General features: G+C 44.8%; 1 protein-coding gene and 1 non-coding gene across 5 annotated transcripts in view; both read right to left on the bottom strand.

Annotated features, from left to right (window-relative positions):
- The window catches only part of LOC126236165 (atypical protein kinase C), a 782,990-nt gene that overhangs the window by 644,117 nt on the left and 111,375 nt on the right, over positions 1 to 27,498 (bottom strand). The window contains exon 2 of one of the 4 annotated variants that reach the window (XM_049945256.1): positions 5,312 to 5,694. The exons of the other annotated variants lie outside the window; for them this stretch is intronic. Within the exon in view, the coding sequence (XP_049801213.1) occupies positions 5,312 to 5,432 (121 nt within the window). The 5' untranslated portion in view covers positions 5,433 to 5,694. The remainder of the gene's footprint in view (positions 1 to 5,311; positions 5,695 to 27,498) is intronic. 4 annotated transcript variants of the gene reach the window in all.
- Positions 139 to 212, bottom strand: Trnat-cgu (transfer RNA threonine (anticodon CGU)). Its single transcript has one exon. It is a non-coding gene; the product is annotated as a tRNA-Thr (tRNA).

The following is a 27,498-nucleotide window of genomic DNA, read 5'->3' as shown; positions in this document are numbered from 1 at the left end:
ATTTCTGTAAGCATGATTTTATAATGCGTTTATTTTCAGCTTTTCATTTCTCTGGCAAAGCAATAACTTACAATGAAATGAACACCCTTAGCTGCTTACAAGCGTTGACATACGTCAACGGGAACAGATGAAAATGTGTGCCCCGACCGGGACTCGAACCCGGGATCTCCTGCTTACGTGGCAGACGCTCTATCCATCTGAGCCACCGAGGACACAGAGGATAGCACGACTGCAGGGATTTATCTCTGGCACGCCTCCCGCGAAACCCACATTCTCAACGTATTTTCCAGCACTACATTCGTAGTGTCCCGCCCATTATACTCATTACTCGCGGAGCGTTGCCGATTCCCGTAAGAGTTCGGGCACTGTTTGTGCATTCGCACAGAAGAAGAAGAAGAAGATGGTCAAGTGGCCGGTGAACATGAACTATATATAGATGGTATCTGTTCTTTCGGACATTTCCGAAAGAACAGATACCATCTTAGTATATATAAAGCAATAACCATCACTATTCAACTAAATAACTACATTAAAGTCAACTAATACGGTTAACAGAATTACAAAAAGTTTTTATGTTTATAAATTTTTGATGTTTATAAAAAAGGTAAAATTTCATGTTTATAAATTTATAGACGTGTCGGTTTTAGAAAATTTAACATATCTCTAACTATGGTTCATGATGCTGTCAAACACGTGGAGATAGATTAAAATCTGTTAAACCCGAATGTTGGCGAAACTTTTGAGAATTTCGTAACAGACAGAAAAGATAAAGCATGCACCCATGTATTGAACCAAACACTGAAATGACTTTAGCAGCTTGTCTTAGTAGTGGAAGGTATTGCTGTCGAGGTAATATTTTACGAACGTTTTGTAAACTGTTGACAAGCCTTTGCAATATACGTCTATCAGCTGAAGTTGGAAGTAATGAGGAACATCAGCACACCCAAAAGCGAGAACTATCTGACATGCAAGCAGAAATCAGTCTACAATCGTGCAGTGTCCTGGAATCTCTATGAAGACTCATCACGTAATATTTCAGTTACTGAAACGTAATCAGTGATGTTTGGTCCACAAATAACTGCCTCGATTTCCGTGAAATGTTACATCTCATGAAGTTTAAGCTAATTTTCAACAGGATAAATTTTGTTTGATAGCATCAGTCTTGACTGCCATGACTCCCCCGCGGCGTCCACTTGCAGCGTTGCTGTTCCCTCTTATCCTCCGCGACCGGAGCGCACGAACTCGCCGAGCGCTGATTGGCCAGGTTCGCTGTATGATGTAGAAAGCATGACGCCTCTGTGCCATGGGTCGTTTTATGTCGCTCCTTATTTCTTCCGGAGGCTCGTTATCTGCTTCTCATAATTAATGAAGTGTTTGCGTGTAAAACTTTCTCCGTGTCCAAACCAAGTTATGTTTGAACCAAAACTCGAACTTTTGAAGACATTCGTTAGGAGCTGCAAGTAAACTCTAACTAGGAGACGCAGTGGTTAGAAATCGGGAACTATACTCGAGAAGACGGGAATACAAATTTCTGTAAGTTGATCATGACGCGGCTTGAATACAGAGAGACGTATGCGGAGACGAAAATTTAGGAAGCCGTAACAAGAACGAAGTTAATTCTGTTTTGTAGAGCAACGGGAAAAGATGTTTAAAAAAAGGCAATGGAGTCCGATCAACGCACAGAACACCAATGAGATAACCGCCTCCTTTCGTTCAGCTACCATCCACGCACAAACAACAAATGCACATCCAAAGGATTAATAAGTGGTCAATAAACTTACGTACTGCGCACTGTTAGGAAAAAAAAAAACACTAGACGAAAACTAGGTGTAAATCCCTTGCTCTCATTGGGTAAAGAACACAACTGGCGGGTCTTCTGTCATGTTACCACATACAATGGATTTTAAGTGGCTACCTGCGTGTGTGTTAGTGATATGGTCAACTGGAGACAAGTACCACATCATGTGGTTGTCTATATTACATTGATCAAATGTGTTACACACACTGAACACACTTGACCAAACGACACCAAATCGACACTCCAGTATTTCCAAACCTGTACGATGTACTGATGAAAATCTAATCCTTTTACGTTCATCTTTTTTGCATTATCAAGAAAGAAATACACATTCATACAAATGAAGAATGGTGTGAGTAAACGATGGTTACTGGGTTTTTTAATGGTAATGGAACTTACCAGGTGGAGATCCAAATACACTCCTGGAAATTGAAATAAGAACACCGTGAATTCATTGTCCCAGGAAGGGGAAACTTTATTGACACATTCCTGGGGTCAGATACATCACATGATCACACTGACAGAACCACAGGCACATAGACACAGGCAACAGAGCATGCACAATGTCGGCACTAGTACAGTGTATATCCACCTTTCGCAGCAATGCAGGCTGCTATTCTCCCATGGAGACGATCGTAGAGATGCTGGATGTAGTCCTGTGGAACGGCTTGCCATGCCATTTCCACCTGGCGCCTCAGTTGGACCAGCGTTCGTGCTGGACGTGCAGACCGCGTGAGACGACGCTTCATCCAGTCCCAAACATGCTCAATGGGGGACAGATCCGGAGATCTTGCTGGCCAGGGTAGTTGACTTACACCTTCTAGAGCACGTTGGGTGGCACGGGATACATGCGGACGTGCATTGTCCTGTTGGAACAGCAAGTTCCCTTGCCGGTCTAGGAATGGTAGAACGATGGGTTCGATGACGGTTTGGATGTACCGTGCACTATTCAGTGTCCCCTCGACGATCACCAGTGGTGTATGGCCAGTGTAGGAGATCGCTCCCCACACCATGATGCCGGGTGTTGGCCCTGTGTGCCTCGGTCGTATGCAGTCCTGATTGTGGCGCTCACCTGCACGGCGCCAAACACGCATACGACCATCATTGGCACCAAGCCAGAAGCGACTCTCATCGCTGAAGACGACACGTCTCCATTCGTCCCTCCATTCACGCCTGTCGCGACACCACTGGAGGCGGGCTGCACGATGTTGGGGCGTGAGCGGAAGACGGCCTAACGGTGTGCGGGACCGTAGCCCAGCTTCATGGAGACGGTTGCGAATGGTCCTCGCCGATACCCCAGGAGCAACAGTGTCCCTAATTTGCTGGGAAGTGGCGGTGCGGTCCCCTACGGCACTGCGTAGGATCCTACGGTCTTGGCGTGCATCCGTGCGTCGCTGCGGTCCGGTCCCAGGTCGACGGGCACGTGCACCTTCCGCCGACCACTGGCGACAACATCGATGTACTGTGGAGACCTCACGCCCCACGTGTTGAGCAATTCGGCGGTACGTCCACCCGGCCTCCCGCATGCCCACTATACGCCCTCGCTCAAAGTCCGTCAACTGCACATACGGTTCACGTCCACGCTGTCGCGGCATGCTACCAGTGTTAAAGACTGCGATGGAGCTCCGTATGCCACGGCAAACTGGCTGACACTGACGGCGGCGGTGCACAAATGCTGCGCAGCTAGCGCCATTCGACGGCCAACACCGCGGGTCCTGGTGTGTCCGCTGTGCCGTGCGTGTGATCATTGCTTGTACAGCCCTCTCGCAGTGTCCGGAGCAAGTATGGTGGGTCTGACACACCGGTGTCAATGTGTTCTTTTTTCCATTTCCAGGAGTGTATATCATGTCCAGAGAATGTTCACAAGCATCCTACCACCTGTTTCAGACACTGAGGAAGGCGAATCATAGGCATGAGTGGCATGGGAGGATAATATCGATAGATCGTACATATAGTTAGCTGTAGTGCCATAACTGCAGAACAAGTGGTGACGTAATAGACTCAGGACAACAACCTGGCAGAGGAGGAGGACTACACCACATGAAGGTGACATGACTGTTCCACCAGCTCTGAGAACAGATGGATGAAAATAACTGAAATCTGGGCAGAGGTTACAGACAGAGTGACATCAAGAACCGTCGCGAAAATTTAACGAGAATCTGGGTTGAGATCTCGAGTTGGCATACGTTGCTTAGTACTGACACGACACTACAGACAACAGTAACTTGCGTGGTATAGAGCTGGGGTAAACTGCGACATTTAGTGGCATTCTGTTGTGTTCAGCGATGAGTGTCTGTGTCTGTCTGTGGCCAAAGTGAACGCAGGCAAGCTGATGAAAGGTCACAGACAGTACTGATTCTCAATACGCGTACCTCACCAACTGCTGGAATCATGGAGTGGGTAGTTATTGCATGTGAGAACAAGAATGATATGGTATTTATTAAAGGGAGGCCGTATGATCGCCTGTTCTAATACTGTTAATGCCTAGGATGGCAACTGATATATTCCAGCAGAATAATGCAAAACCCCAGATTGCAATTCACAGCAAAACACCTTTATGAATGTACGGATCCTTCACTGGCCAACCAGTCCTTTGATATGTCACCCAGACAGTATGGCTAAGATGCGATGAGAAAACGTACAGTGTGGTAAGAAACAGCCTGAAAAGCTTGAAGAATGTTTCAGGGGAGGCTGTGCTGAGAAATAATTAGTAAGAAAAAAATTCGATATGTTACGTCCTTTCCGTGTTAATTAGCCAATCAGTCCGCTGTGCTCGCAAATTCAAACGGTCCGCCAGATACTGTTAATGTCAGTTGTTCCGACTGCGTAGATGGTAGCGCACGGTACTGCTCAATTTTTGGCTTGGGTTTGATCCTTACTACTGTCGCGCGTTCAATTTCTGTATAGCTCTCCTGTTCGGGTTTAGGAAACCGAAACGAAGAACACGCTTGGCGACACAATCTCTGGTGGGAAGCTTGAGTTCGCGCGCTCAACGGATTCATTAGCTGAATGCAATGCTAATTAACTCGGAAACTGCGCAAAATATCCATTTTTTTCTTAAAAATTATTTCCCAGCAAAAGCTACCCTGCAACACCCTTACAAGCTTTTCAGACTGTTTCTGGCCACACTGTATACTTTCAAACTAACCATTAGTCAAGAATTTTTATAAACTGACACATAATTTGTTTCAGGTACGGTAATAAATTACTCAAGATTACGTTCGGAGGCTGTTTGCTTCCATTCCACCAAGAATGCAAAGGTGTATTTGTGCCTGTAGGGGTCACACACAATACAGACGTTGCCGATGGACGTCGGTTCTGAAATAAGCATTTAGTGCCCGTTGCATGATAAAAGTTTGGTGAATGTCGGACTCGTACTTCACGGTGTAACCCTTTCCGTCTCCACTAGAGGCCGGTTCAGCCTGTGATCTGCGAGTAGTGAGGCCAGCGTGTAGACCGTGCAGCGGCAACAAGCAGCGAGCGGCCAGCAGAGAGACAGAGACACACACGTACCTGGGCGCTCGAGGTGTCCCCCGGCGGCGCCGGCCACGCCCTGCAGCAGGATCTTGGCCGGGCTGAGCGCGCACAGGCAGCGCGGCAGCAGCGTCTCCAGGCTCACGGGGCTGCAGCCCATCTTTCACTGCACTCCACTGCACATCACTCGACACCACACCCACTGCGCTACCTGTCCCCGCAACGTCCTCCTCGAGTTAACAATTCGTGAGACACTTCACTCGCTGAGAGTAGACGTTTTGCTTCTAATGGAGGAAAGGACCTCGAATGTCCTCTGTTCTGCGGTTACTATGGTGAAAGACTCAGTCCAAAGTCGAGGTTAGTAGGACTTTTTTGCACGATACAGTTGTTATCTTCTACTCAAATTTCGTTAGATCTCAGTCCTGCAATTAAAAATCACTACTTGAGATATCAATTGTAGGTGAAAGCCATTATCTACCAACATCTACATCTACATGGATACTCTGCAAATCACATTTAAGTGCCTGGCAGAGGGTTCATCGAACCACCTTCATAATTATTATTCCAATCTCTTATAGCGCGAGGAAAGAATGAACACCTATATCTTTCCGTGCGAGCTCTGATTTCCCTTACTTTATCGTGGTGATCGTTTCTCTCTATGTAGGTCGGCGTCAACAAAATATTTTCGCATTCGCAGGAGAAAGTTGAAGACTTGAATTTCGTGAGAACATTCCGCCGCAACGAAAAACGTCTTTCTTTTAATGATGTCCGGCCCAAATCCTGTATCATTTCTGTGACACACTCTCCCATATTTCGCGATAATACAAAACGTGCTGCACTTCTTTGAACTTTTTCGATGTACTCCGTCAGTCCTATCTGGCAAGGATCCCACACCGCGCAGCAGTATTCTAAAAGAGGACGGACAAGCGTAGTGTAGGCAGTCTCCTTAGTAGGTCTGTTACATTTTCTAAGTCTCCTGCCAATATCACGCAGTCTTTGGTTAGCCTTCCCCAAAACATTTTCTTTGTGTTCCTTCCAATTTAAGTTGTTCGTAATTGTAATACCTAAGTATATAGTTTAATTTAAGGCTTTTAGATTAGACTGATTTATCGTGTAACCGAAGCTTAATGAGTTCATTCTAGCATTCATGTGGATGACCTCGCACTTTTCGTTATTTAGGGTCAACTGCCACTTTTCGCACCATTCAGATATCTTTTCTCAATCGTTTTGCAGTTTGTTTTGATCTTCTGATGACTTTATTAGTCGATAAACGACAGCGTCATCTGCAAACAACCGAAGACTGCTGCTCAGATTGTCTCCCAAATCGTTTATATAAATAAGGAACAGCAAATGGCCTATAACACTACCTTGGGGAACGCCAGAAATCACTTCTGTTTTACTCGATGACTTCCCGTCAATTACTACGAACTGCGACCTCTCTGACAGGAAATCACAAATCCAGTCACATAACTGAGACGATATTCCGTAAGCACGCAATTTCACTACGAGCCGCTTTTGCTGTACAGTGTCACAAGCCTTCCGAAAACCCAGGAATATGGAAGCGATCTGAAGTCCCTTATCAATAGCACTCGGCACTTCGTGTGAATAAAGAGCTAGTTGTGTTTCACAGGAACGATGTTTTCTAAACCCATGTTTATCGTGTGTCAATAGACTATTTTCTTCGAGGTAATGTCGAATACAGTATATGTTCCAAAAACCCGCTGCACATCGACGTTAACGATATGGGTCTGTAATTTAGTGGATTACTCCTACTACCTTTCTGGAATATTGGTGTGACCTGTGCAACTTTCCAGTCTTTGGGTACGGATCTTTCGTCGAGCGAACGGTTGTATATGATTGTAGTATGGAGCTAATGCATCAGCATACTCCAGAAGGAACCTAATTGGTATACAGTCTGGGCCAAAATACTTTCTTTTATTAAGTGATTTAAGTTGCTTCACTACTCCGAGGATATTTACTTCTACGTTACTCATGTTTGCAGCTGTTCTAGATTCGGATTCTGGAATATTTAATTAGTCTTCATTTGTGAAGGCATTTCGGAAGGCCGTGTTTAGTAACTCTGCTTTGGCAGCACTGTCTTCGATAGTATCTCCATTGCTATCGCGAAGAGAAGGCGTTGATTGTTTCTTGCCGCTAACATACTTCACATACAGAATGAGATTTTCACTCTGCAGCGGATTGTGCGCTGATATGTTGCCAGGAAGTTTCATACTTCACATACGACCAGAATTTCTTTTGATTTTCTGCCTCGCTATTCTTACACAGAAAAAACAGAACATCCCCATTCGACAAATCCACACTGACAACGATCCGGATATATCGATAAATAACTGACGTAATACATTTGATTTAATCATGTTGTATGACATAATGAAAAAAAACAACAGCGCTGTGTAACAGGACTAACCATCCATGGCCGGCTTAGAAATCCCTCCTACATACCCCTAAAATGGCGTACGATAGACCACAGAAAACCTAAATCACGACGGACGGACCGAGATATGCACTCCTCTCTTCTCGAATGCACATATCGGTTCTTAATCACCGTTTCATTCCGCTAGTTATAAACAGCGAAATTTATCACTGTTTTTCTTCTAATTTCATTAAACAATATTTACACAACCGGGTCTGTCTTTCTTGCGACAAAAGATCTCAACACCGTTTCTCTGGCTGCTGCCGTTACCATTCCAAGCAGTAAGTCGTACCGAACGTCTCACTGTTCAAGACGTATTTTCAAATATTCATTGTGAATGCTTCTCTCAGTCATCTGCAGAATGGATGTTGTACATAAAAACAATTTAAATACCTAGAACCTTTAAGGCATTTTAAATCGATGTACACGACGAATTCGAGCTTAGTTTACCACCATTAACGCGCAGTGTTTTACAATCCTAACTATTCAAATACCTCTCTATGGCCAAATTGAAATATCTCCAAATAAGCTTTCGTGATAACCACTGCTGAATTAACACACAATGAAACACGCATGAGCACAGAATAATTTACCACAACCAGAAAATATTCCTTAGTACAGAAAAGCATTTCTCCCCCCAACGCGAGTAACACGAAAAAATACGAGACCCTTACGCTTTAGGTTACTCCTCGAATCGTATTTTGACAAAACCGTTGACAGAGTGCACGCCGTGAAAATGATGGCTATCCTGGTGTTCACTCCTGCTCTGAACACATTTTTTAATCCGGAGTAACAACTTTCTAAATTTTTTTTTTTAGTGCACTGTCTCACATAACGATGCAAAATTTTCATCTGTGAAGTCATTAACCATGCCATGGTGCCATGAGTTACGCGCTATTCTAAATAGAACGCAAACAGCTAAAAAGGGTACCTCTAACCGAGGTCGTTAACGTATGCTAATGTGATGGTGTTTAATCTGGATACAGCGAGTCGGAATCCTTGCAACTGAATCAATTATCTCCAATAATCATCCGTGGCTGAGACTTCCTGATAACCAAACCTTTTGTCAACGCACTCCGCATTAAATTTCCGAGCATCTCTCCCCTCTCTACTCGAGTGATCCAGCAAGACACAGCCACTGTGGTCAGCACACTGTACTCGCATTCGGGAGGAAGACGGTTCAAATCCGGATCCGGCCATCCTGATTCAGGTTTTGCGAGATTTCCCTACGTCACTTAAGGCAAATGCCGTGATGGTTCCTTTAGAAAGATACGGCCGATTTCCTTCCGCATCCTTCCTTAAGCCACCTTGTGATCTGCCTCTGAAGACCTCGTCGTCGATTCAAAATTGAACATTCATCTTCCTTCTTGTAATGGAGTGAGGGTACGTCACACTGTCATGGCAATCCTCACGTCGGATTATGGTGTTAAGCTCGCCGGACCCTTTGGTGCTACTGGAATGGAGTAGGTTACCCGCTATTACCAAGTTCCCACACTCCCCACCCCTCAGCCTTTTGTATCACTATCATCGTCAATACAAACACTACAATGCAATCTATATATAATCGTCAGAGACTGTTAAATTAAACAGATGCACTTTGAACGATGCATTTCAAATCTCGCGAGCGAAATGTGTCAACTGGCAGCACGCGATTAAAAAAAAAGCCCAATAAGACGGCAGAAACAGCCTCTTACGGTACCCTAGCCAAGCGTGTCGTATGCAATGAATACACCCAACGTTTTTAAGAGCGAAGAGGATAATACTCTGAGATGGGACGCCTTGCTTAACATTCCGACGTATTCACCCTTCTCTGATACATTCGATTCTGCTTACGATATGCAGTTCTTGTTTCTCAAAGAGGATTGCCACGCTGGACACTATCGTTCTCTTTCGACAGCAGCCCGCGTCCAGGAAGAGGAAGGAGAGGACGTTCAGCTGCTGGTGCCGCTGTCGAGCCGCGGAAGACCGTGTGGCAGCCGGCGCGGAGCCTGCAGCAGCTGACGTAACGGCACACACGGCCGCTGCCGCTGCGGCTGCTTACTGTTAGCCAGGCAGGCCAACACACGCCGCAGCAGGACAACTTGCCTAACCGCACGCTGATTCAGCCGACACAGGCGCGCTCCTAACTCCCTGGCCCCATTCCCAGAACCATTCCCTCTTGATGCTCACCTTGTCAATGCGTAATCTGCAAGTTGCAGCAGAGTAGTTCCCATGTCGAATGCACTTTAGTACCACGTGGACTTCTTTCCCAGTGCGGGGAACTTCGTATGGCAGTGTTTACAAAAACACTCAGCGTCTAAACCGAAAAGTAACTTTTACTTACAGCCTGCTGGCTGATACGGCGCAGGAGCTAAGACGGTGGACTCGTATTTGGATCGGGAGAACCCAAATTACTGCTCCGCCATCGTCATTTGCGTGTTCCCTGTTTTCCTTAAAATACTTCAGGGAAATTCAAATAGTTTGAAAGAAAATGCAACCCCCCCCCCCCATCCTTGGCTGAATGACCTACATTACAGCTTCGTCCCTAAAACCTCAGTTGGCGGCGGTGTGTAAATTTCTACACTTCATTTCTTCTTCTTTCTCCGAGTGAACAACTAATATCTCACAGTGTTTACTTGTTCTGCACATGCACTTGGCTGGAATACCAGGGCGCAATCTGTTTTCAACCTTGCGATTACTGCAATGAGTCATCACTGCTCCTCAAGTAAAGCGCTCATCATTTCAAATGTTAGTTTCAAATCCGCGGTGATTCACTAGATAGGTCTATTTCATAGCTCAATCTAAAAAAATTAAAAAATTGACAGACGTTATACTGTACGAAAATTATGTATTTAGCGTAATTCAAACATTGCTCCGTTTCGGAGGAAGATTCACTAGAGAAAGGTTTTCGCCCCTGTGGCATTCTAATCCCGATCGTGCAGAAGTTTAAATTAGACAAACTTTACTCGTCCTCTACGCCCTTCTTACTGGAGTTTTCCATTTATAAGAAGAATCTTAAGGAAATACAACTCATTCACGAAGTGGTTCACAAGGCGCTTGTTTCACCGAGTGTTGAGTATTCTTCATCAATCTGGAACCGTTACCAGGTAGATCTGACAGACGAGAGAGAGAGAAGATCCAACGAGCGGTGCGTTTCGTCACAAGACGGTTTAGTCCGCGTGAGAACGTTACAGAGATGCTCAACAGAACAACTCCAATGGCAGACACTACAGGTATTGTGAATCACCAAGAGGTTTACTACTAAAATTTCGAATGTGTACTTTCCGGAACAGTCGGACACGCATTACTTCCTTCCACACGCATCTCGTGAAATGACCAGGAAGACAAAACTCGACAAACTGGAGCCAACACAGAGCATTGCCGACAATTATGTTTCCCACGCGTCATTCGGGAGTGAAACAGGGAAGAGAGAATCAATTAGTGGTATCAGATGTACCTTCCGCCAATCACCGTTAGGTGGCTTGCGGAGTTTGTTGTACACTACTGGCCACTAAAATTGCTACACCACAAAGATGACGTGCTACAGACACGAACTTGAACCGACAGGAAGAAGTGAATCTACTGGCTAAAGAGTTAAGATTGTATTCTGTCGCAAAAATCACAATACACTGCCGAACAATTGTGTTTTCCACTACCACATCTGTCTTCGGTAGACTCCCCCATTTCTAAAGCAAACACGTATTACCGAAAAACAAAGAAGCAGTAGAGCATGCGCTGGAAACAAGTTCACGGAAAGCTCGATGAGACGACACAGGCGACCCTTCAAAAACAACTTTTGGCTGTTCGCTTCAGGAATACTTCAGCACATGCTTAGAAAACTTTTTTGCTGTTAGCATTTATTATTTCGTCCAACAGAGGACACTACAAACAAATCACGAGCTCGGCTGAAGCACTTCTGTCGGCGGGACTGTTTTGGCTCAATATGGAACGGGGTATGGTGGTCGAAGCAGCGGTCCCGCAACCGAAAGCGGCGAAAAGTCGAAAAGAAGAAGCAGGAAAATGGCCAAATCGCAGAATATCAGTAGCCAACGGGTAACCGTCGGTGTTTTGGAACCGACACTACACTCTGAGGCGTGGAAACCGATGGTTGGCTCTGCAGACACGCCGCCAGTCCGCCGATCGCGAGGCTGCACATTACGCGGCCAAGTCACGCGACCGAGACGACGCTATTTTCCGCCTCCGCGCCCCACCCCGCCAGGCACTTTGCGCACAAACAGTGGCCCCGTTTTCACGCTGATACCAGATCTGGAGCGACCAGGTGGCGCTACAAACTTCTCTCAGTGCCGAAAACTCTCAGTTCAAGGCAACTGCTGTTCTGGTGGGTCTTCACGACTTCCCGCTACATTGTCACTCTTGCGGTTGAATACGTCAGTTTTGCTGTCAATAGGTTTGTTTCACTACCCGTTCAATGTACAATTTCGGGGCCGCGCCTGTGCGCTCGTCAGTTGGCTATTGTGTCCTCCATGGCCAGTGTCGGGAAGAAGGTAGTGTTCTCCAGTCTGGAGATAATGAGCTGGTCTTTCCCTAATCGTCCTAAACGTGTTGTGGTAGGAGCCAACATGGCTGTTTGTGATTTCCCATGATGCAGTTTTTTTTTTTTCTCTCGACACACGTTGCAGGGAAAAGTTCTAAAATGAATGCCCCACAGCAACACTTCACACTTCACAGAAGCTCTGTTAGCAGGGTGCAGAAAATGACCAATGAAAACGTCTACAATCTACTCCTGATTCTGATTAGCTGAAACGTTTAAATGTTACATAAGTTTGCGGAACGGCTTGGAGCTCGCAGCATCGAGGACTCGGACGGCAGCCCTCGTGGAGTGTAGAAGTCGTATGCCCTCTGGGAATGGAGGTAGAGTACTTCAGATGACGAATGAAGCTCACCTTTCGTGTCAACCGAGTCATTTCTGGCAACATGGAAAATTGAGAGATTTCCAGAGTGCTTTCCTGGGCGGGGGAGGTGTATTTCGAGTTCAGTTGTTCCGATTTTGTAGGTGAGTGCCGCCGTTTTAAACGAGTGTGCTAGTAGTTACCTGGACCGTGGTATTTTATCTACATCAACATTCCTCAAGCTATCCTTCCCTGCTGCACTCGCGAATGGTGCGTGGGAGGAATGACTGTCGTAAGCCTCTGTATTGGCTGTAATTTCTCGAGTTTTCTCACTGTGTACGTATCGTGAGATGTATGTGGAAGGAAGTAACATGTCATCCGACTCTCTCCGGAACGTATTCTCTCGGAATTTGAATAGTAAACGATTCCGTGACGAAACGTGCAGTTCTTCTTTCGATCTTCTCTATCTCTCGTATTAGTCCTGCATGCCAAGGATACCAGGTTGACGAACAATACTCAAGAATCGGTCGACCAGGCGCCCTGTAAGCCACTTCTTTCGTGGACGACTTACATTTCCTTAATAACGTTGCTATGAATCTCAGTCTAGCATCTGCTTATACTACTATTTGTTTCGCGTGGACATTCCAATTAAGATCGCTCTGGATAGTTACTCCTAGATATTATACGGTAGATACTGTTTCCAGCTTATGTCATGAATAGCGTAGTTGTACAATAGTGGATTTCTTTTCCTACGCATGCGCAATGCGTTACATATACAGGGTGATTCAAAAAGAATACCACAACTTTAGGAATTTAAAACTCTGCAACGACAAAAGGCAGAGCTAAGCACTATCTGTCGGCGAATTAAGGGAGCTATAAAGTTTCATTTAGTTGTACATTTGTTCGCTTGAGGCGCTGTTGACTAGGCGTCAGCGTCAGTTGATGCTAAGATGGCGACCGCTCAACAGAAAGCTTTTTGTGTTATTGAGTACGGCAGAAGTGAATCGACGACAGTTGTTCAGCGTGCATTTCGAACGAAGTATGGTGTTAAACCTCCTGATAGGTGGTGTGTTAAACGTTGGTATAAACAGTTTACAGAGAATGGGTGTTTGTGCAAAGGGAAAAGTTCTGGATGGCCGAGAACGAGTGATGAAAATGTAGCACGCATCCAGCAAGCATTTGTTCGCAGCCCAGGAAAATCGACTCGCAGAGGTAGCAGAGAGCTGCAAATTCCACAATCAACTGTATGGAGAGTCCTACGAAAAAGGTTAGTTATGAAACTTTATCGTCTGAACGTCAACTACCCGAGGCGATGGATCGGCCGCCAGGCAGCCCGTGATAGAGCACTTCATCACTGGCCTCCAAGAAGCCCTGATCTTACTCCCTGCGATTTTTTCTTATGGGGGTATGTTAAGGATATGGAGTTTCGGCCACCTCTCCCAGCCACCACTGATGATTTGAAACGAGAAATAACAGCAGGTATCCAAACTGTTACGCCTGATATGCTACAGAGAGTGTGGAACGAGTTGGAGTATCGGGTTGATATTGCTCGTGTGTCTCGAGGGGACCATATTGAACATCTGTGAACTTGTTTTTGAGTGAAAAAAAAAAACCTTCTTAAATACTCTTTGTAATGATGTATAACAGAAGGTTATATTATGTTTCTTTCATTGAATACACATTTTTAAAGTTGTGGTATTCTTTTTGAATCACCCTGTATTTACACTCAGCGTCAACTGCCAGTTCCTGCACCATTCAACAATCTTGTGTTGTCCTTTTGCAAATCGCTAGTCTTCTGGCGCTTTATCTCCTTGTAGACAACCACATCATCTGTGAATAGCATTACGAGGCTTCCGACAATTCCTACTAAATCACTTATATACGCTGTAAACAAAAACGGACTTATCACACTTGCTATGGGCACTCCTGAAATTACCTTCACATCCGTCGATTTTGTTTCGCTAAAAGTGACGTGTAGAGTTCTCTCTGATGCGATACTGGGTAAGCTTTTTTTTTTTTTTTTGCGCTAAACAGTACTGCGGGACAGTGTCAAATGCCTTCCTGAAGTCTGGGAACACGACATGAACCCGAGCGCTGATATCTACAGCGCTATGGGTGCCGTGAAGGAACAGAGCAAGTTCAACGAAACGGACTTGGAGAGGCTTAATTTAAGCAAGTAAATTCAATTTGTTTTCGTGTAAATATGAGTGTTGCGATTTTTGAGACACTCTTTATTGACACCACACTGCCACTCTGTTGTGTTATGTAATGACTATCGGCAGAAGTTGTTAGAAGCTAGCTGGATGTTGCGTAGGAGCTGTAAGTAGCGTTCATATTCCAGTTTAGTAGTCAGATCTCTGAACCCTTCCTGAAAGTAATTACATAGCTACAGGGCTTTTAATGACTGACTTTAGAGCTGCGAAGTTTAATCTTGTCTAGGTGCGGTCAAAGCGAGGCTGGCGACCCTATATTTAGAATGACTGGTAGTGTTGAAGAGCAGGGAATTAATCCTGGTCCGCGGTTAATCGTTTCAGATTGTATCCGCGGAGCAGTAAGTCACATTATTTGTCTCTTGAGGATCTAACGTCCCTTCGAAAACGTTACCATTAGAGTCTGGCCAAAAAACTCGGATCGGCAAAAGACGAGGAAGGAAATGGTCCGTTTCCTTTTCACAGGGCCCGCATCTCGTGGTCGTGCGGTAGCGTTCTCGCTTCCCACGCCCGGGTTCCCGGGTTCGATTCCCGGCGGGGTCAGGGATTTTCTCTGCCTCGTGATGGCTGGGTGTTGTGTGCCGTCCTTAGGTTAGTTAGGTTTAAGTAGTTCTAAGTTCTAGGGGACTTATGACCACAGCAGTTGAGTCCCATAGTGCTCAGAGCCTTTTCACAGGAACTATCCCGGCGTTTCCTTTAAATGATTTAGGAAAATTATGCATAATCTAAATATGGAGTGTCCGACGGACATTTGAAACGCTGACCTCCGGAATGACAGACCACTGTCTTATCAACTGCACCATATCGCTGAATTTTATTTCTTTAGAACATCAAAGCAAAATTTTGGTGATGAACGAAATATCTAATGATCAATATAAAATTGATTACGTTGTGCGTGCCAATACGTAAGTAAAGATAAAGTTTTAATTAAGGACATTGTTAGCGTTCTTAACAGTCCCTTGTCCGCTCCATTAACGGAGTTATGACATCGAGTGTTCTGGGCAGGATACCCGTGTAAGAACGACGTAACTGTCTTCTCTGGAACCTACTGTTCCATTGCCTTCGCAGCTACCAAAAAGACATGATAAACAAGAGCTCTTTTTAGAAGTTTCGAAGTATAGCGGAGGAGTATATATGAACTGCATTCGTCAAGTCTCAACACAAATCTGCGTGACTACATATCAGTAGCTGTACAGTGCCTTCATGAACCACAGCGAAGAAATATTTTGCTCCGTTTCATGTGTAGGACGAATTTAATCTTACGTCCCAGAGAAATTGTATCGTTGAAGCAATTTTAAAAGAAATACTTCATTGCATAACTCGTACCCTTTATTAACGTACGACGAACACTGGTATGTCTGCGAAATCAATATCTCCCTCTGGGTCTTTAAATACTATTTTAACTGGAAGGCATATACGCCAGTTAAAAATTCTCTCTCTTTCTCTCTCCCCCTACCCTCTCTCTAAAGGGATACCGAAACTTGTAGCCACTTTTCCATCATATTTCAAGAAATCGTTCAAGGAGCTCGAACGGTACCATCGTCTGCTTATAGAAACGACGAGAAGGGTGGGAGGGGACGCGGTAGATTTATAACGAACACGGACAACAGAAATTTGCAGTTTTGTTCATACATCGCATGGTGATGAAGTACCTAATGTGTCTTTCACTGTCTTATTATACGCACTTATAAGAGGAAGAAAAATCACGAGATGATTTCGAAGTAGCCCTATACTAAATAATTTGCGAAAAATGCCTTGAAAATATCTCGCGTGTTTGGAGGGATAACTGCCTCTGTCGTCGGTATGTGCTTGTGGGTTCAGACAACTTATGAAATCCGATGCTAAGTTAAACTCAGTAAGCTCGTTATACGGACTTCTCCACAGTAGCAGCTGTGCGTCCGAACAGTTAGAATAACTTACTACCTCACATCTAATACAGGCAGGTTTGGGCTGCTTTCTGTGAAAACTGGGAATATAACATCGCTTAGAAGACAAATAATAAAAGTAAAGAGTGTGATGGGTAAACATCTATTAGGCGCACTACGAATGTAGTTGTGTGGACATGTTGGGAATGTGGGTCTCACGGGGAGCGTGGAAGGGGTAAGTCCCTGCAGACGCACTATCCTCTGTGACCTCGGTGGCTCAAATGGATAGAGCGTCTGCCATGTAAGCAGGAGATCCCGGGTTCGAGTCCCGGTCAGGGCACACATTTTCAAAATGTCCCCAATGATGTATATCAAGGTCTATTTGTAGCCAGGGTGTCGATTTATTTATCATTTCATTCTAGAGAAGCTGCACGGTCATCAATGCTATCTGTTCTTTCGGGAGCAGATACTACCTTCATATATAATAAAAGAGTCGCTGAACATGTTTACATAGTATTTCGATAAAGCCCAAAAACAAGATAGGAGGAGAAAGGAAAAAAGAACTGCGGAATACTCTTGCAACATAAATAAAAGAAGCGCCCATTTCGTCACCACGAATTCTGTAACTGAGTTCGCCGCTGTCTTTTCACTTGGCTCCGGAATTGTTCCTGCAGCTTTCCGTCCAGCTCTTGGCAGTGTTTTTTTACAGTAACAGTCACCTGATTCCAGATCGAGGTGAGTACAGCGGGTAGCAAAACCAGCCGCGGCGCACAATCAATTTTACAGTCCGTGCGCTGTCGGCTGTCACTGTGCCTAGGACGGCATCCAGCGGCACTGAAATACACTGCGGGGATGGATGGAGTCCGTTTTCCCTCGTTACGTGCTCCGGCCGGACGGGACAGGACACGACATGATTAATGTAAAAACCCACTGCAGATACCGGCGTGGACGAGGTGAAACACGTTCGGCTTATAACAAACAGCGCCGTATTTTCGTTTTACGGCCGACCGTATATTTCAGTAATTCGGCTAAAACTCCGTGAAGTACCAAACACCACCGTACAGATAAACAACGGAGTGATGTGGTGAGTCGCTCGATATTGTTTGGTAATATCAGCCTCTGGGCAGTAGAAGAATACAAGAAACAACGGGTAATACACAGTTTTCGCCCTATTAGTACTGAACAATGCGTTGTTTACAGATCGATGGCTGAGAGGGTAAGAACCAGGGCACCATTCCCACAAAATTCTGGGTTCCATCTCGAGTCGACCGTAGAATTTCCTTTTTTGTCACTTTTGTTCTTTCAGCCATGGCAGTAATTTGTTAACGCAAAAAGTGCCAAGTTAGACCATTAGCTGGAGTCTACGTTAAATTGTATATCCCGAAATATCCGACCGGATGTCAGTAAAAAGGTTGGAGCAAGCAAGGGCATACCACTCCAATACGGCCATTCCTACAAAGCACTGCGCTAGTCAAACCAATCTTCGAGTTCATGATGGCTTTGCTGTTTAATAGGTCGCACAATGACCAAAACAATAAGAACTATTTTCTTTCCCGATTATATGTAACAAGTTAAAATTGTGCGCTGGACTGGTATTTGAGCCCAGATCACCGTCTTTGGAGCCCAGTAATCTACAAAATTTTTTCGCTGGAGTACGTATCGCAAACAGATTCACACAGCTTACTAGTTTTTCTGTCGTTAGGCCGTTTCTCGCTGGCTGTTGCATTAGTTTTGCAGACGACAGTAGATTATAAGGAGCGGCTGACCTCTGCGACTGTGGGGTCAACAGACGTCGTCGGAAAAAAGTGGAAAGTACGTGAAAGAAATGCATATAGAATAAAATACATTCCACGGCTCTAACCCGAAACCTTTTTGAAAGTTGTGGATGCATAAAAAAAGCCTTTATTAGTCATGATCGGAAGTATAGTTTATTATTGATAATTGGTGCTGCTACATCAATCAGCCATCTTCAGATCTGTAATACATAGAAAATATCCTAATTACGTGTCTCTACACTTCCAGAATTCTGGCTGCATGCTACTTGAGTATTTAGGGACTCTGAATTGCATCAGCATTTTACATCATACTGACGGCTAATTTACGAGCTCTCTTATAATGCTGTTAATCCTAATCTAATATATATCATGTATAAAAATATTTTTCATCCAATGTAAATTATTATTCTATGTTGTCGATATGTAAGGCTAATTGATTGCTGTGTAGGCTGGCATTGTTTACAAGTCTTTATTACCAATTAAATAAGAGTAACTTTCTCACGGTTGCACGAGTTTCTTCGTAGTAAAGATTTATTTTGCACGCTGCTTCTTAAATACTAAGATAGAAGCCATACCACGTTTCCGAACGGCTTCTGGAACACTCTTACTATTGGACAACTTATCATAGATTTCATGACAATTTTTACGCTTAACATTTTTCTGTAATTCTCTATCATTGTAATGATGATAATTTATACTTCGCCAAATAATGACATATATAGTTTATACGCTACTGCTACTTCCCGCGTAATTATAAGCCGCTGCTTTTTATGTTATCCATTCATTTAAATTATCTCAAATTACTTCGGTTTGTCAAACGTTCAGTGGTTTCTGCTACGATCAACACCCAGCAACAGCGCCATCTGGTGGAGGAAATTACTTTCTTGTAAGCCTTGGCGTCAGTTAATATTTTGCCTGCTAAAATACGGACATTCCCCTGTTTATGTCATGAGCTATGATGTTTACTTTCACATGTAGAACTAACTTAGTATTAGACATACACAGTGAACAGGAGACTGTCATACAACATAGTCAACATTATCCATTCTTTCTGGCGTCACGTCTTTACACACACACACCGTGTCAATTTTGTTCTTACTATGGACATGTGGAAAATATTTGATTCTGTTGTTAAAGAGGTTCTTAGCGTAAGTTATTTCAAGTAGTGTGTAGGTCTAGAGACCGATGACCTCAGTAGTTTGGTCCCTTACGAATTCACACACATTTGAACATTTTTTTAATTATACATGGCACCCAACCATCTCGATAACTTGGGTAAGCATCGTAGTCTCAACTTACATTTCTATGTGACATATTCATGCACTGGGTATGTATCGTTACGATTTAAATGGAAAATGGCTCTGAGCACTATGGGAATTAACTTCTGAGGTCATCAGTCCCGTAGAACTTCGAACTACTTAAACCTAACTAACCTAAGGACATCACACACATCCATGCCCGAAGCAGGATTCGAACCTGCGACCGTAGCGGTCGCGCGGTTCCAGACTGTAGCGCCTAGAACCGCTCGGCCACCCGGCCGGCTCGTTATGATTTAAGCACATCTTACAGATAATTTTACATCTTTGTTCCATCAGCTTGTGTAATAAGCAACGCAGCTTAAACAAAATTATGACGCTGTGTCCCGTGTCTGGTGACGTACACTAAACAAATAACTTGTATCGTAGTACATACATCAACAAAATGCCTTTCGACTTCTGTCTCGGGTTGTTCGGAAGACGTTTGTTTGCTGACTTTTTCTTACGTTTCGCCAGCACGAGTGGCTGGCAATGTCAATGTCAACGCTTTAGTTTACACGCTACTGTCACTTCCAACATAACCAGTCACTCGTGCTGGCGAAACGTCAAAAAAAAAAAAAAAAAAAAAAAAAAAATCAAACAAACGTCGGCGGAAGAACCAGAGACAGAAACCAACAAGTAGTTTGTCAACAGGTGGCCACGAAAGCCTTAAATTTTTTTATATTACCGTTTTATACAGTATTATTTTCTTAGATGGAATTTCCTATGTATTACAGACCTGAAGATGACTAATTAATGTAGCCGAAATTGTTAAAAAAAAAAAAACCTTACACTTGCGATATTGACTAATAAAAGATTTTTCTGAATCCACAACTTTCAATAAACCCAAATCGCTTATCTCCAGTTTGACTATCTCTCACACCAATTAAACCTTTTTATTGCGATCACTATAGTTCGCGCTGCCATGAAGACCATATTTGACTCTTTACTAGAATTATAACCGGTGAACATTTCAGTTCTGTTTATAAAAATGTACATTTCATGTGGAGGATGTGCTATTCAAGAAAACCATATGAAGTGAGCACGAATAATACAGTAAAATCGTACAAATTCATTGAAAAACCTCATACAAAGTCATTGAAGAATCAATCTTGGCTCAGGTTGGATTTTTTTTTTCTTGAAAGAGCAGAATAACCACACATAGCATTAAGTTTCTGGAGCTCTGTTGCTATTTTTTAAGACGTGGATCGAATGTTTCATTTTTTCGTGTTGGTGACATTGCCTCGATGGATCATTTAAACTTGAAAGCGCCAAACTTGACGGATAAAGACTGTGCACATGAATAGGAAATGCAGAAATGCAATAACGCCGGATAAAACAGGAAGTGACAAAGAAGAAATCTTAGAATCTTAATATTCGTGAATAAACTTAAACAACGGCCAAATATTTATCTAAGAACCTTCAACATCGCAGCGCGTCTGCAATCGTTGGTTAATACTCGTATATTAAAAAACTAGAAACCCGCCACGATTGCGAAAAAGCACCTAGTGTTAACCTAGGTTTCGGCGTAGATAACTACACCTTCTTCAGAACAATAAAACCCGCAAGTGCCTAAGAAGACCTTTGTCAATGATTAAAAGAACACCATAGCTATACATTTATAAACGAAAAAAAGGGGAAACATGAACAGTACATGTGTACAAAGTCCAAACCGTTACTTAACTTAATGGTGTAACCACCTCACACCGGCCTATGTTCGATGGGCCATGACCCGCCATAAACTGCAGCTACAAATGGTCGCGACCATTAATACACCTGAGTGTATGCACCTCGTCAGGTACACGTGGAGTCAAAAGGGTATAAACTCTGATTATTATGTTACACGAGAGTAGGGTCCGTCAGAGCGGAGAGGAAAATTTATAAAATCTTCATAATTATTCGAACAGGAACACACTCTGCTTGTGATGGTTGTGTGTTATATTAAAGCTATATAGCTTTATAATGCTTTTGTGTTCACGACGCCTTTCAGCACCCGCAGTCGTGGTGGTGGTGGTGGTGGTGGTGGTGGTGGTGGTGGTGGTGGTATGAATAAAGGTACGATAAAAATGGTTCACTATAATAAGCAAGAGAGCTATCGATGACTCTAGCACGCGATATCAAAAGAGCATTAGACGATTTATTTGGGTAGTAATAAACTGATGCAGAGCTGTTACGACCATGGGGCTTTCGCGAACGTACCGTTAATTAGCTAAAAATAGTTGCCTTACGAACGCGGTCATGCCAAAAGTGGAGCGACCGGCCTGCGGGAGACATTCAGACAAACAAAGATGAAGAAACTAAACAGAATGGGGACGAAGCGAACCTGGAAAGGAAGAAACTACACGTAAAGGGAATAGATTGAATTCCAGCCCACACGTGACAGGACTAGAGTGGAAAAACGAGTATATGCACCATAGTGGTAGAACAGGTTGAGAAATTTGATTAAAACAACAGTGGAGATCGCAATAACGTTTATTACTACCCATTTCGGCCTACGTTAAAGCCGTCCTCAGATTTTCTTAGGCTCCCTGTGACTGGTACTGGCGTCTCCTCGGTTCTTCACGCGGTACCATGATCGCACACTTTACAAGATATCGCACATGGAAAATTATATTAGATCCTGAAACCGACAAGCGATATCGGAGACGATAAAGAAGGGATGCATTACGCGGTGCTTGGTTTCGCCGCTTTTGGAAGGTAACCCTGGCAAAGACGAAGCACTATGTCAAATGGGAGGAGTCGGATGTGGACATGGGAACAGAAAGATTCCAACTACGGCCTAACGTTTTAGGGGAAAAACAATCGGAACATACAATCAGAATGACCGAGTCAGCGTTTTAACTCCCTCCTCCAGAATCTAAAACAGTGAACCAACGTACTCGATACATACACATTTTTGTCCTTTATTATTTCCTGCCAGATTAAAATTGTGTGCCGGACTAGTATTCGAAAATGAGATCTTGGATTTTCACGATAACTGGTCTACCGACAGAACAGATAGAAGTGGAGCCTTGAGAGAGGATCGTGAGTCGTGCTTGCATAGCTCAGTCGGTAGAGAACTTGCTCGCGTGAGGCAACAGACCCATGTTCAATTCCGGGTTTGGTATAGTTTTCGTCTGACAGAAAGTTTCAAATCAGCGTACACTCCGCTTTAGAGTGGAAAGTCATACCGTAAATTATTGTTTTCAGTCTGAGTTCCGGATGGATTCAGATCTTCGTCTATGCTCTTGAAGTCTCTTCAACTCTGCAGAAGTATTTCAGCTTAATCATTCTTTAATATAACACACAACCATCACAAGATATAAATGTGTTCCTGTTCGAATAATTATGAAGATTTTATAAATTTTCCTCTCCGCTCTGACGGACCCTACTCTCGTGTAACGTAATAATCAGAGTTTATACCCTTTTGACTCCACGTGTACCTGACGAGATGCATACACTCAGGTGAAAAAGAGTCATGGGATAGCGGTATGCACATAAGCAGATGGCGGGAGTATCGCTTACACAAGATATAAAAAGGGCAGTGCATTGGCAGAGCTGTCGTTTGTACTCAGGTGATTCATCTGAAAAGCTGTCCGACGTGATAATTGCCGCACGACGGGAATTAACAGATTCTGAACGCGGAATGGGACATGCCATTTAGGAAATCGTTAGGAAAATCAGTATCCCGAGAACCACAGGGGCAAGAGTGTGCCGGGAATACCAAATTTCAGACGTTAACTGTCACCACGGACAACGCAGTGGCCGACCACCTGCACTTAACGACCGAGAGCAGCGGCGTTTGCAAAAGTTGTCAGTGCAGACAGACACGCAACACTGCGTAAAGTAACAGCAGATATCAATGTGGGACGTACGGAGAACGTATCCGTTGGGACAGTACGGCGAAATTTGGCAGTAATGAACTACTGCAGCAGACGACCTATGCGAGTACCTTTGCTGACAGCACGACAACGCCTGCAGCGCCTCTACCGGCTGCTGACCGTATCGGTTGGACCCTGGACAACTGGAAAACCAGGGCCTGATCAGATGAGTCCCGATTTCAGTCGGTAAGAGCTGATGGTGGGGTACGAGTGTGGTGCAGACCCCACGGAGCCATGGACTCAAGTTGAGAACATGGCAGTGTGTGAGCTGGTGATGGCTCTATAAGAGTGTCGACTGTGTTTACATGGGATGGGCTGGGTTCTCTGGCGCAAATGAACCTAGTGGAAATGGTTATGTTCGGTTACTTCGTGACCATTTCAGCCATTCATGGACTTCATGTTCCCAAACAACGATGAAATTTTTATGGATGACAATGCGCCATATCGCCGTGCAACAAATATTCGCGGTTGGTTTGAAGAACAGTCTCGACAGTTCGAGCGAATGATTACGTCACCCGGATCGTCCGACATGAATACCATTAAATATTTATGGGTCATAATCGAGGTGTCAGTTCGAGCACAGAATCCTGCACCGGTAACACTTTCGCTTTTTGGACAGCTATAGAGGCAGTATGGATCCGTATTTCAGCAGGAGATTTCCAACGACTTGTTGAGTCCACGCCACGTCGAACTGTTGCACTACGCCGGGCAAAAGCAGGTCCGACACGATATTAGGCGAGGTGCTCCATGACTTGTCACCTCAATGTACAGATATAAGGTTCTTCTGTAGTTACTACCGCGTAATTATTTTACTATTATTTCACCTAGCTGTGATGTCGCAAGTGTTAATGGTGAATGTAGCGAGCAACTCCAGAAATAATAATCTGAAAGCATTATAAAGCAACGGGAACAGGTCCGAAGAAGAAAGAAAGCACCGAGAAACGATAGATAGTCTGGAACAAACAGAGAGGAGAAAGCATCTCACTTGCCAGATCCGCCCGGACGCTGGAAACAGATCATGACAGACACTGACGACACTCCACGTGGCGAAGTCCACAACGGCTCCAGCCGCTCTTCCACCGTACCGCGTCTACCAAAAAAACGCAGCTCCTAGAACGGCACGTGCCTCACGCGCAGCCAGCGCAACTGGCACGGCGCCGTCGCAGCTGCGGATGAGTACACAGGCGCGGCAATTCGGACACGTTGCCACGACGACGGCTGATAACGGGGCGACTCTCAAACAGAAACAAGCAGCCGCCGTTCCCCGGGTAGCGGCGCAGCGCGGCGGGGCCATTACGGTAATGCATTCACACGGTGCCGCGACAACACGCGCCGTCATTAACATGGCCGCCTGGGGCGGCGCACCGATGCCGAGATGAGGGCGAGATCGGCTGATGCGCCGGAAGGGAGGCGTAGCGTGTACAGGCGGGTGGGTACATGTGTGCCAAACACGACCAACAAGGTCAGACCCACTTCTCCTCAGCGCGTGGTGCACAAGTCAAACAAGCTCTGCGCTAGATATATACCGAGCACACAACCTGCAGTTGTACACAGTCCAGTCACATTAATGTGACTACTTGTCACAAGCCCGAATAACCGCTGCGAGATATGCAGGAATAGAGTCAATAAAGTTCTGGATGGAAGGATGAGGAGCCATGCCGACTCCAGGGCCACGGGCAGCTGCGTTAGGTTTCTAGGCTGAGGACCCATGGCGCGAACTGTCCGATTGAGGTTGTCTCACAGATTCTCGATTGGGTTTACATCCAAGGAGTTTGGTGGCAAGGGGAGTATGCCAAATTCATCCTGGTGCTTTTCGAACCACGCACGTACACACACTGCGAGCTGTGCGACACGTTGCATTGTCCTGCCGGTAGATGTCTGCGTGCTGGGGAAAAACAAACTGCATGTAAGGTGAACCTGTTCCCAAAGGATGGAAGCGTACTTGCGTTGATCGACCGGTATTCTGCCTTCCAGAACGAAGAGATCAGCCCACGGAATGGACGAAAACATTCCTCTGGTCAAAACACTCCCTCCTCCGACCTGGACCCTTTCGACAATTGTTGCAGGGTGTTTGCTTTTATACGTCTCACGCATAAAACGTGATTTATCTGAAAAGGCCATTTGCCGCCACTCCGTGGACGAGTAATTACTGTACTGGCGTCCAAATTCCAGTCTTTGTCGCCGACGAACAGCAGTCAGCATGGGTGCATGAACCTGACGCCTTCTGCAGGGTCCCAAATGCAGCAACGATCGCTGAACGGCCGGGGGCTGTTGCTCAACAGTTGCACGTCTATTCGTCCGTACACATCTCTGCAGCCATCATTCACCCCTGTCATTTAGGGCCCGTGGTGCATCACGGTTGCCTCGGCGCCAGCTTTGATTAGCGCCATTTTGCCATGCACGTTATATGTTAACCACGGCGGCACGCGACCGGTTTACAAACTTAACCGTTTCGGAAATGATTGTCCGCTTGGCCCGAAAGCCCATGATCATGCCCTTTTGGACGTCAGATAAATCGTTTAGTTTCCTCATTACGACAACGACTGCACTGTTTTCCGCGTCCCCCACACAGGCTTTATATCACCTCCAGTGCCAGCGCTGCCACCTGCCCTCTGCGCGGTTGCTCCACGTTGACGTCAAACATAGGCGGTGGTCACATTAAGGTGACTGGACTGTGCATAAGCACACTGGACGCAACATCAGTCAACCACATCATGCAAATATCGAGAAACATCGCCTCTTATTTTGATAGAGGCCACAACTGACGGATGAAGAGAGTCCCCACTTTCTGTAGAAGTGCGACATCCTGATGGAATCAGTTGTTGTTGATTAGATCTCGTAGAGCTACCGAAATGTCCTTCAGTAGCTGACTAATCACGGAGCTCCTTTTTGTCTTTTATTTATTTATTACAGCTATCAAATTGCGCGTAAGTTGATCGCTATGCGTCGCTAGTCGTCCAGATTGGCCCAGTAATGGGGAGGGGTTGGGCTACAATGCACACCGCTTTTAACGGTCTAACACTTTCAGTCGATTTACGTTTCTTGATCTTAGATCTGCGTTTGTAGTGCCTAGCCACTGCAATTTAGGTCTTCCATGTTGTCTCCGGCCTTCGACAGTGAGATGGTACGGTGCGCTGATGACTGAATTAGGTGGTGCCCGTGTGATGTGTCCATCATACCGAAATTTCCATTCTTGCATATATTCACTGAATGGAGCTACTCCAGCTAGTCGTCGGATCATTGTACTGCTGACTTGCTAGAGCTGAGAAGTGCCTAATGGTTTTCTCAGTATCCGCATTTCCACGGCATGTGGAAATGCATTTTATAGGTGTGGGCCAACACTCGATACTGCATAATGCAACTGACCTCGCCATTGTACAATATATCTTTTATTTTAGATATATAGGCATCTTTTTATCACAAAGAATCTTCTTGAAAATTCTGAAATTAAGATAAACTGGTTTAGCTGGTCAGCAGCAGAGCTATATGGTGCCTAAGTGTTCCTCAAACCGGGAACGAAAGTTGTCATCTCGGAGGACGGGGGTGTCCACACCATACTCATCACGGAGATACAGACGAAAAGGCAACACTTCCTTACCGAGAACGTTTAAACAAACATCTTGACTCACGCTCATGGTAACCTGAAAAAGTGGACACACATCTTCGTGTACGAGAAACACCGCGAAAACATCAGCGTTTCTATTGTCTTATTCCAACATCTCTCCGTAACTGATCACAGCATGGCCTTTTTAAGTCCAATGCAATTTACTAAATATACAACTGATATTGATCAATACATGGTGATTGTCTCAATGGCTTAGATGAGACAGTATCTCCTCATTGCAGTGACCTTTATCATTTCAATTCCGACTATGAGTTCATGTCGTCAAAACAAACTGAGGCAGGCTTTGTGCAATCGTAAACAACAAAATGGCGTCTGTTTTGGTGAAGCACGTCA

The sequence above is a fragment of the Schistocerca nitens genome, chromosome 2 (assembly GCF_023898315.1).
Source record: "Schistocerca nitens isolate TAMUIC-IGC-003100 chromosome 2, iqSchNite1.1, whole genome shotgun sequence".
NCBI classification, from domain to species: Eukaryota; Metazoa; Arthropoda; class Insecta; order Orthoptera; family Acrididae; genus Schistocerca; species Schistocerca nitens.
This window is presented reverse-complemented; position numbering and strand designations above follow the sequence as displayed.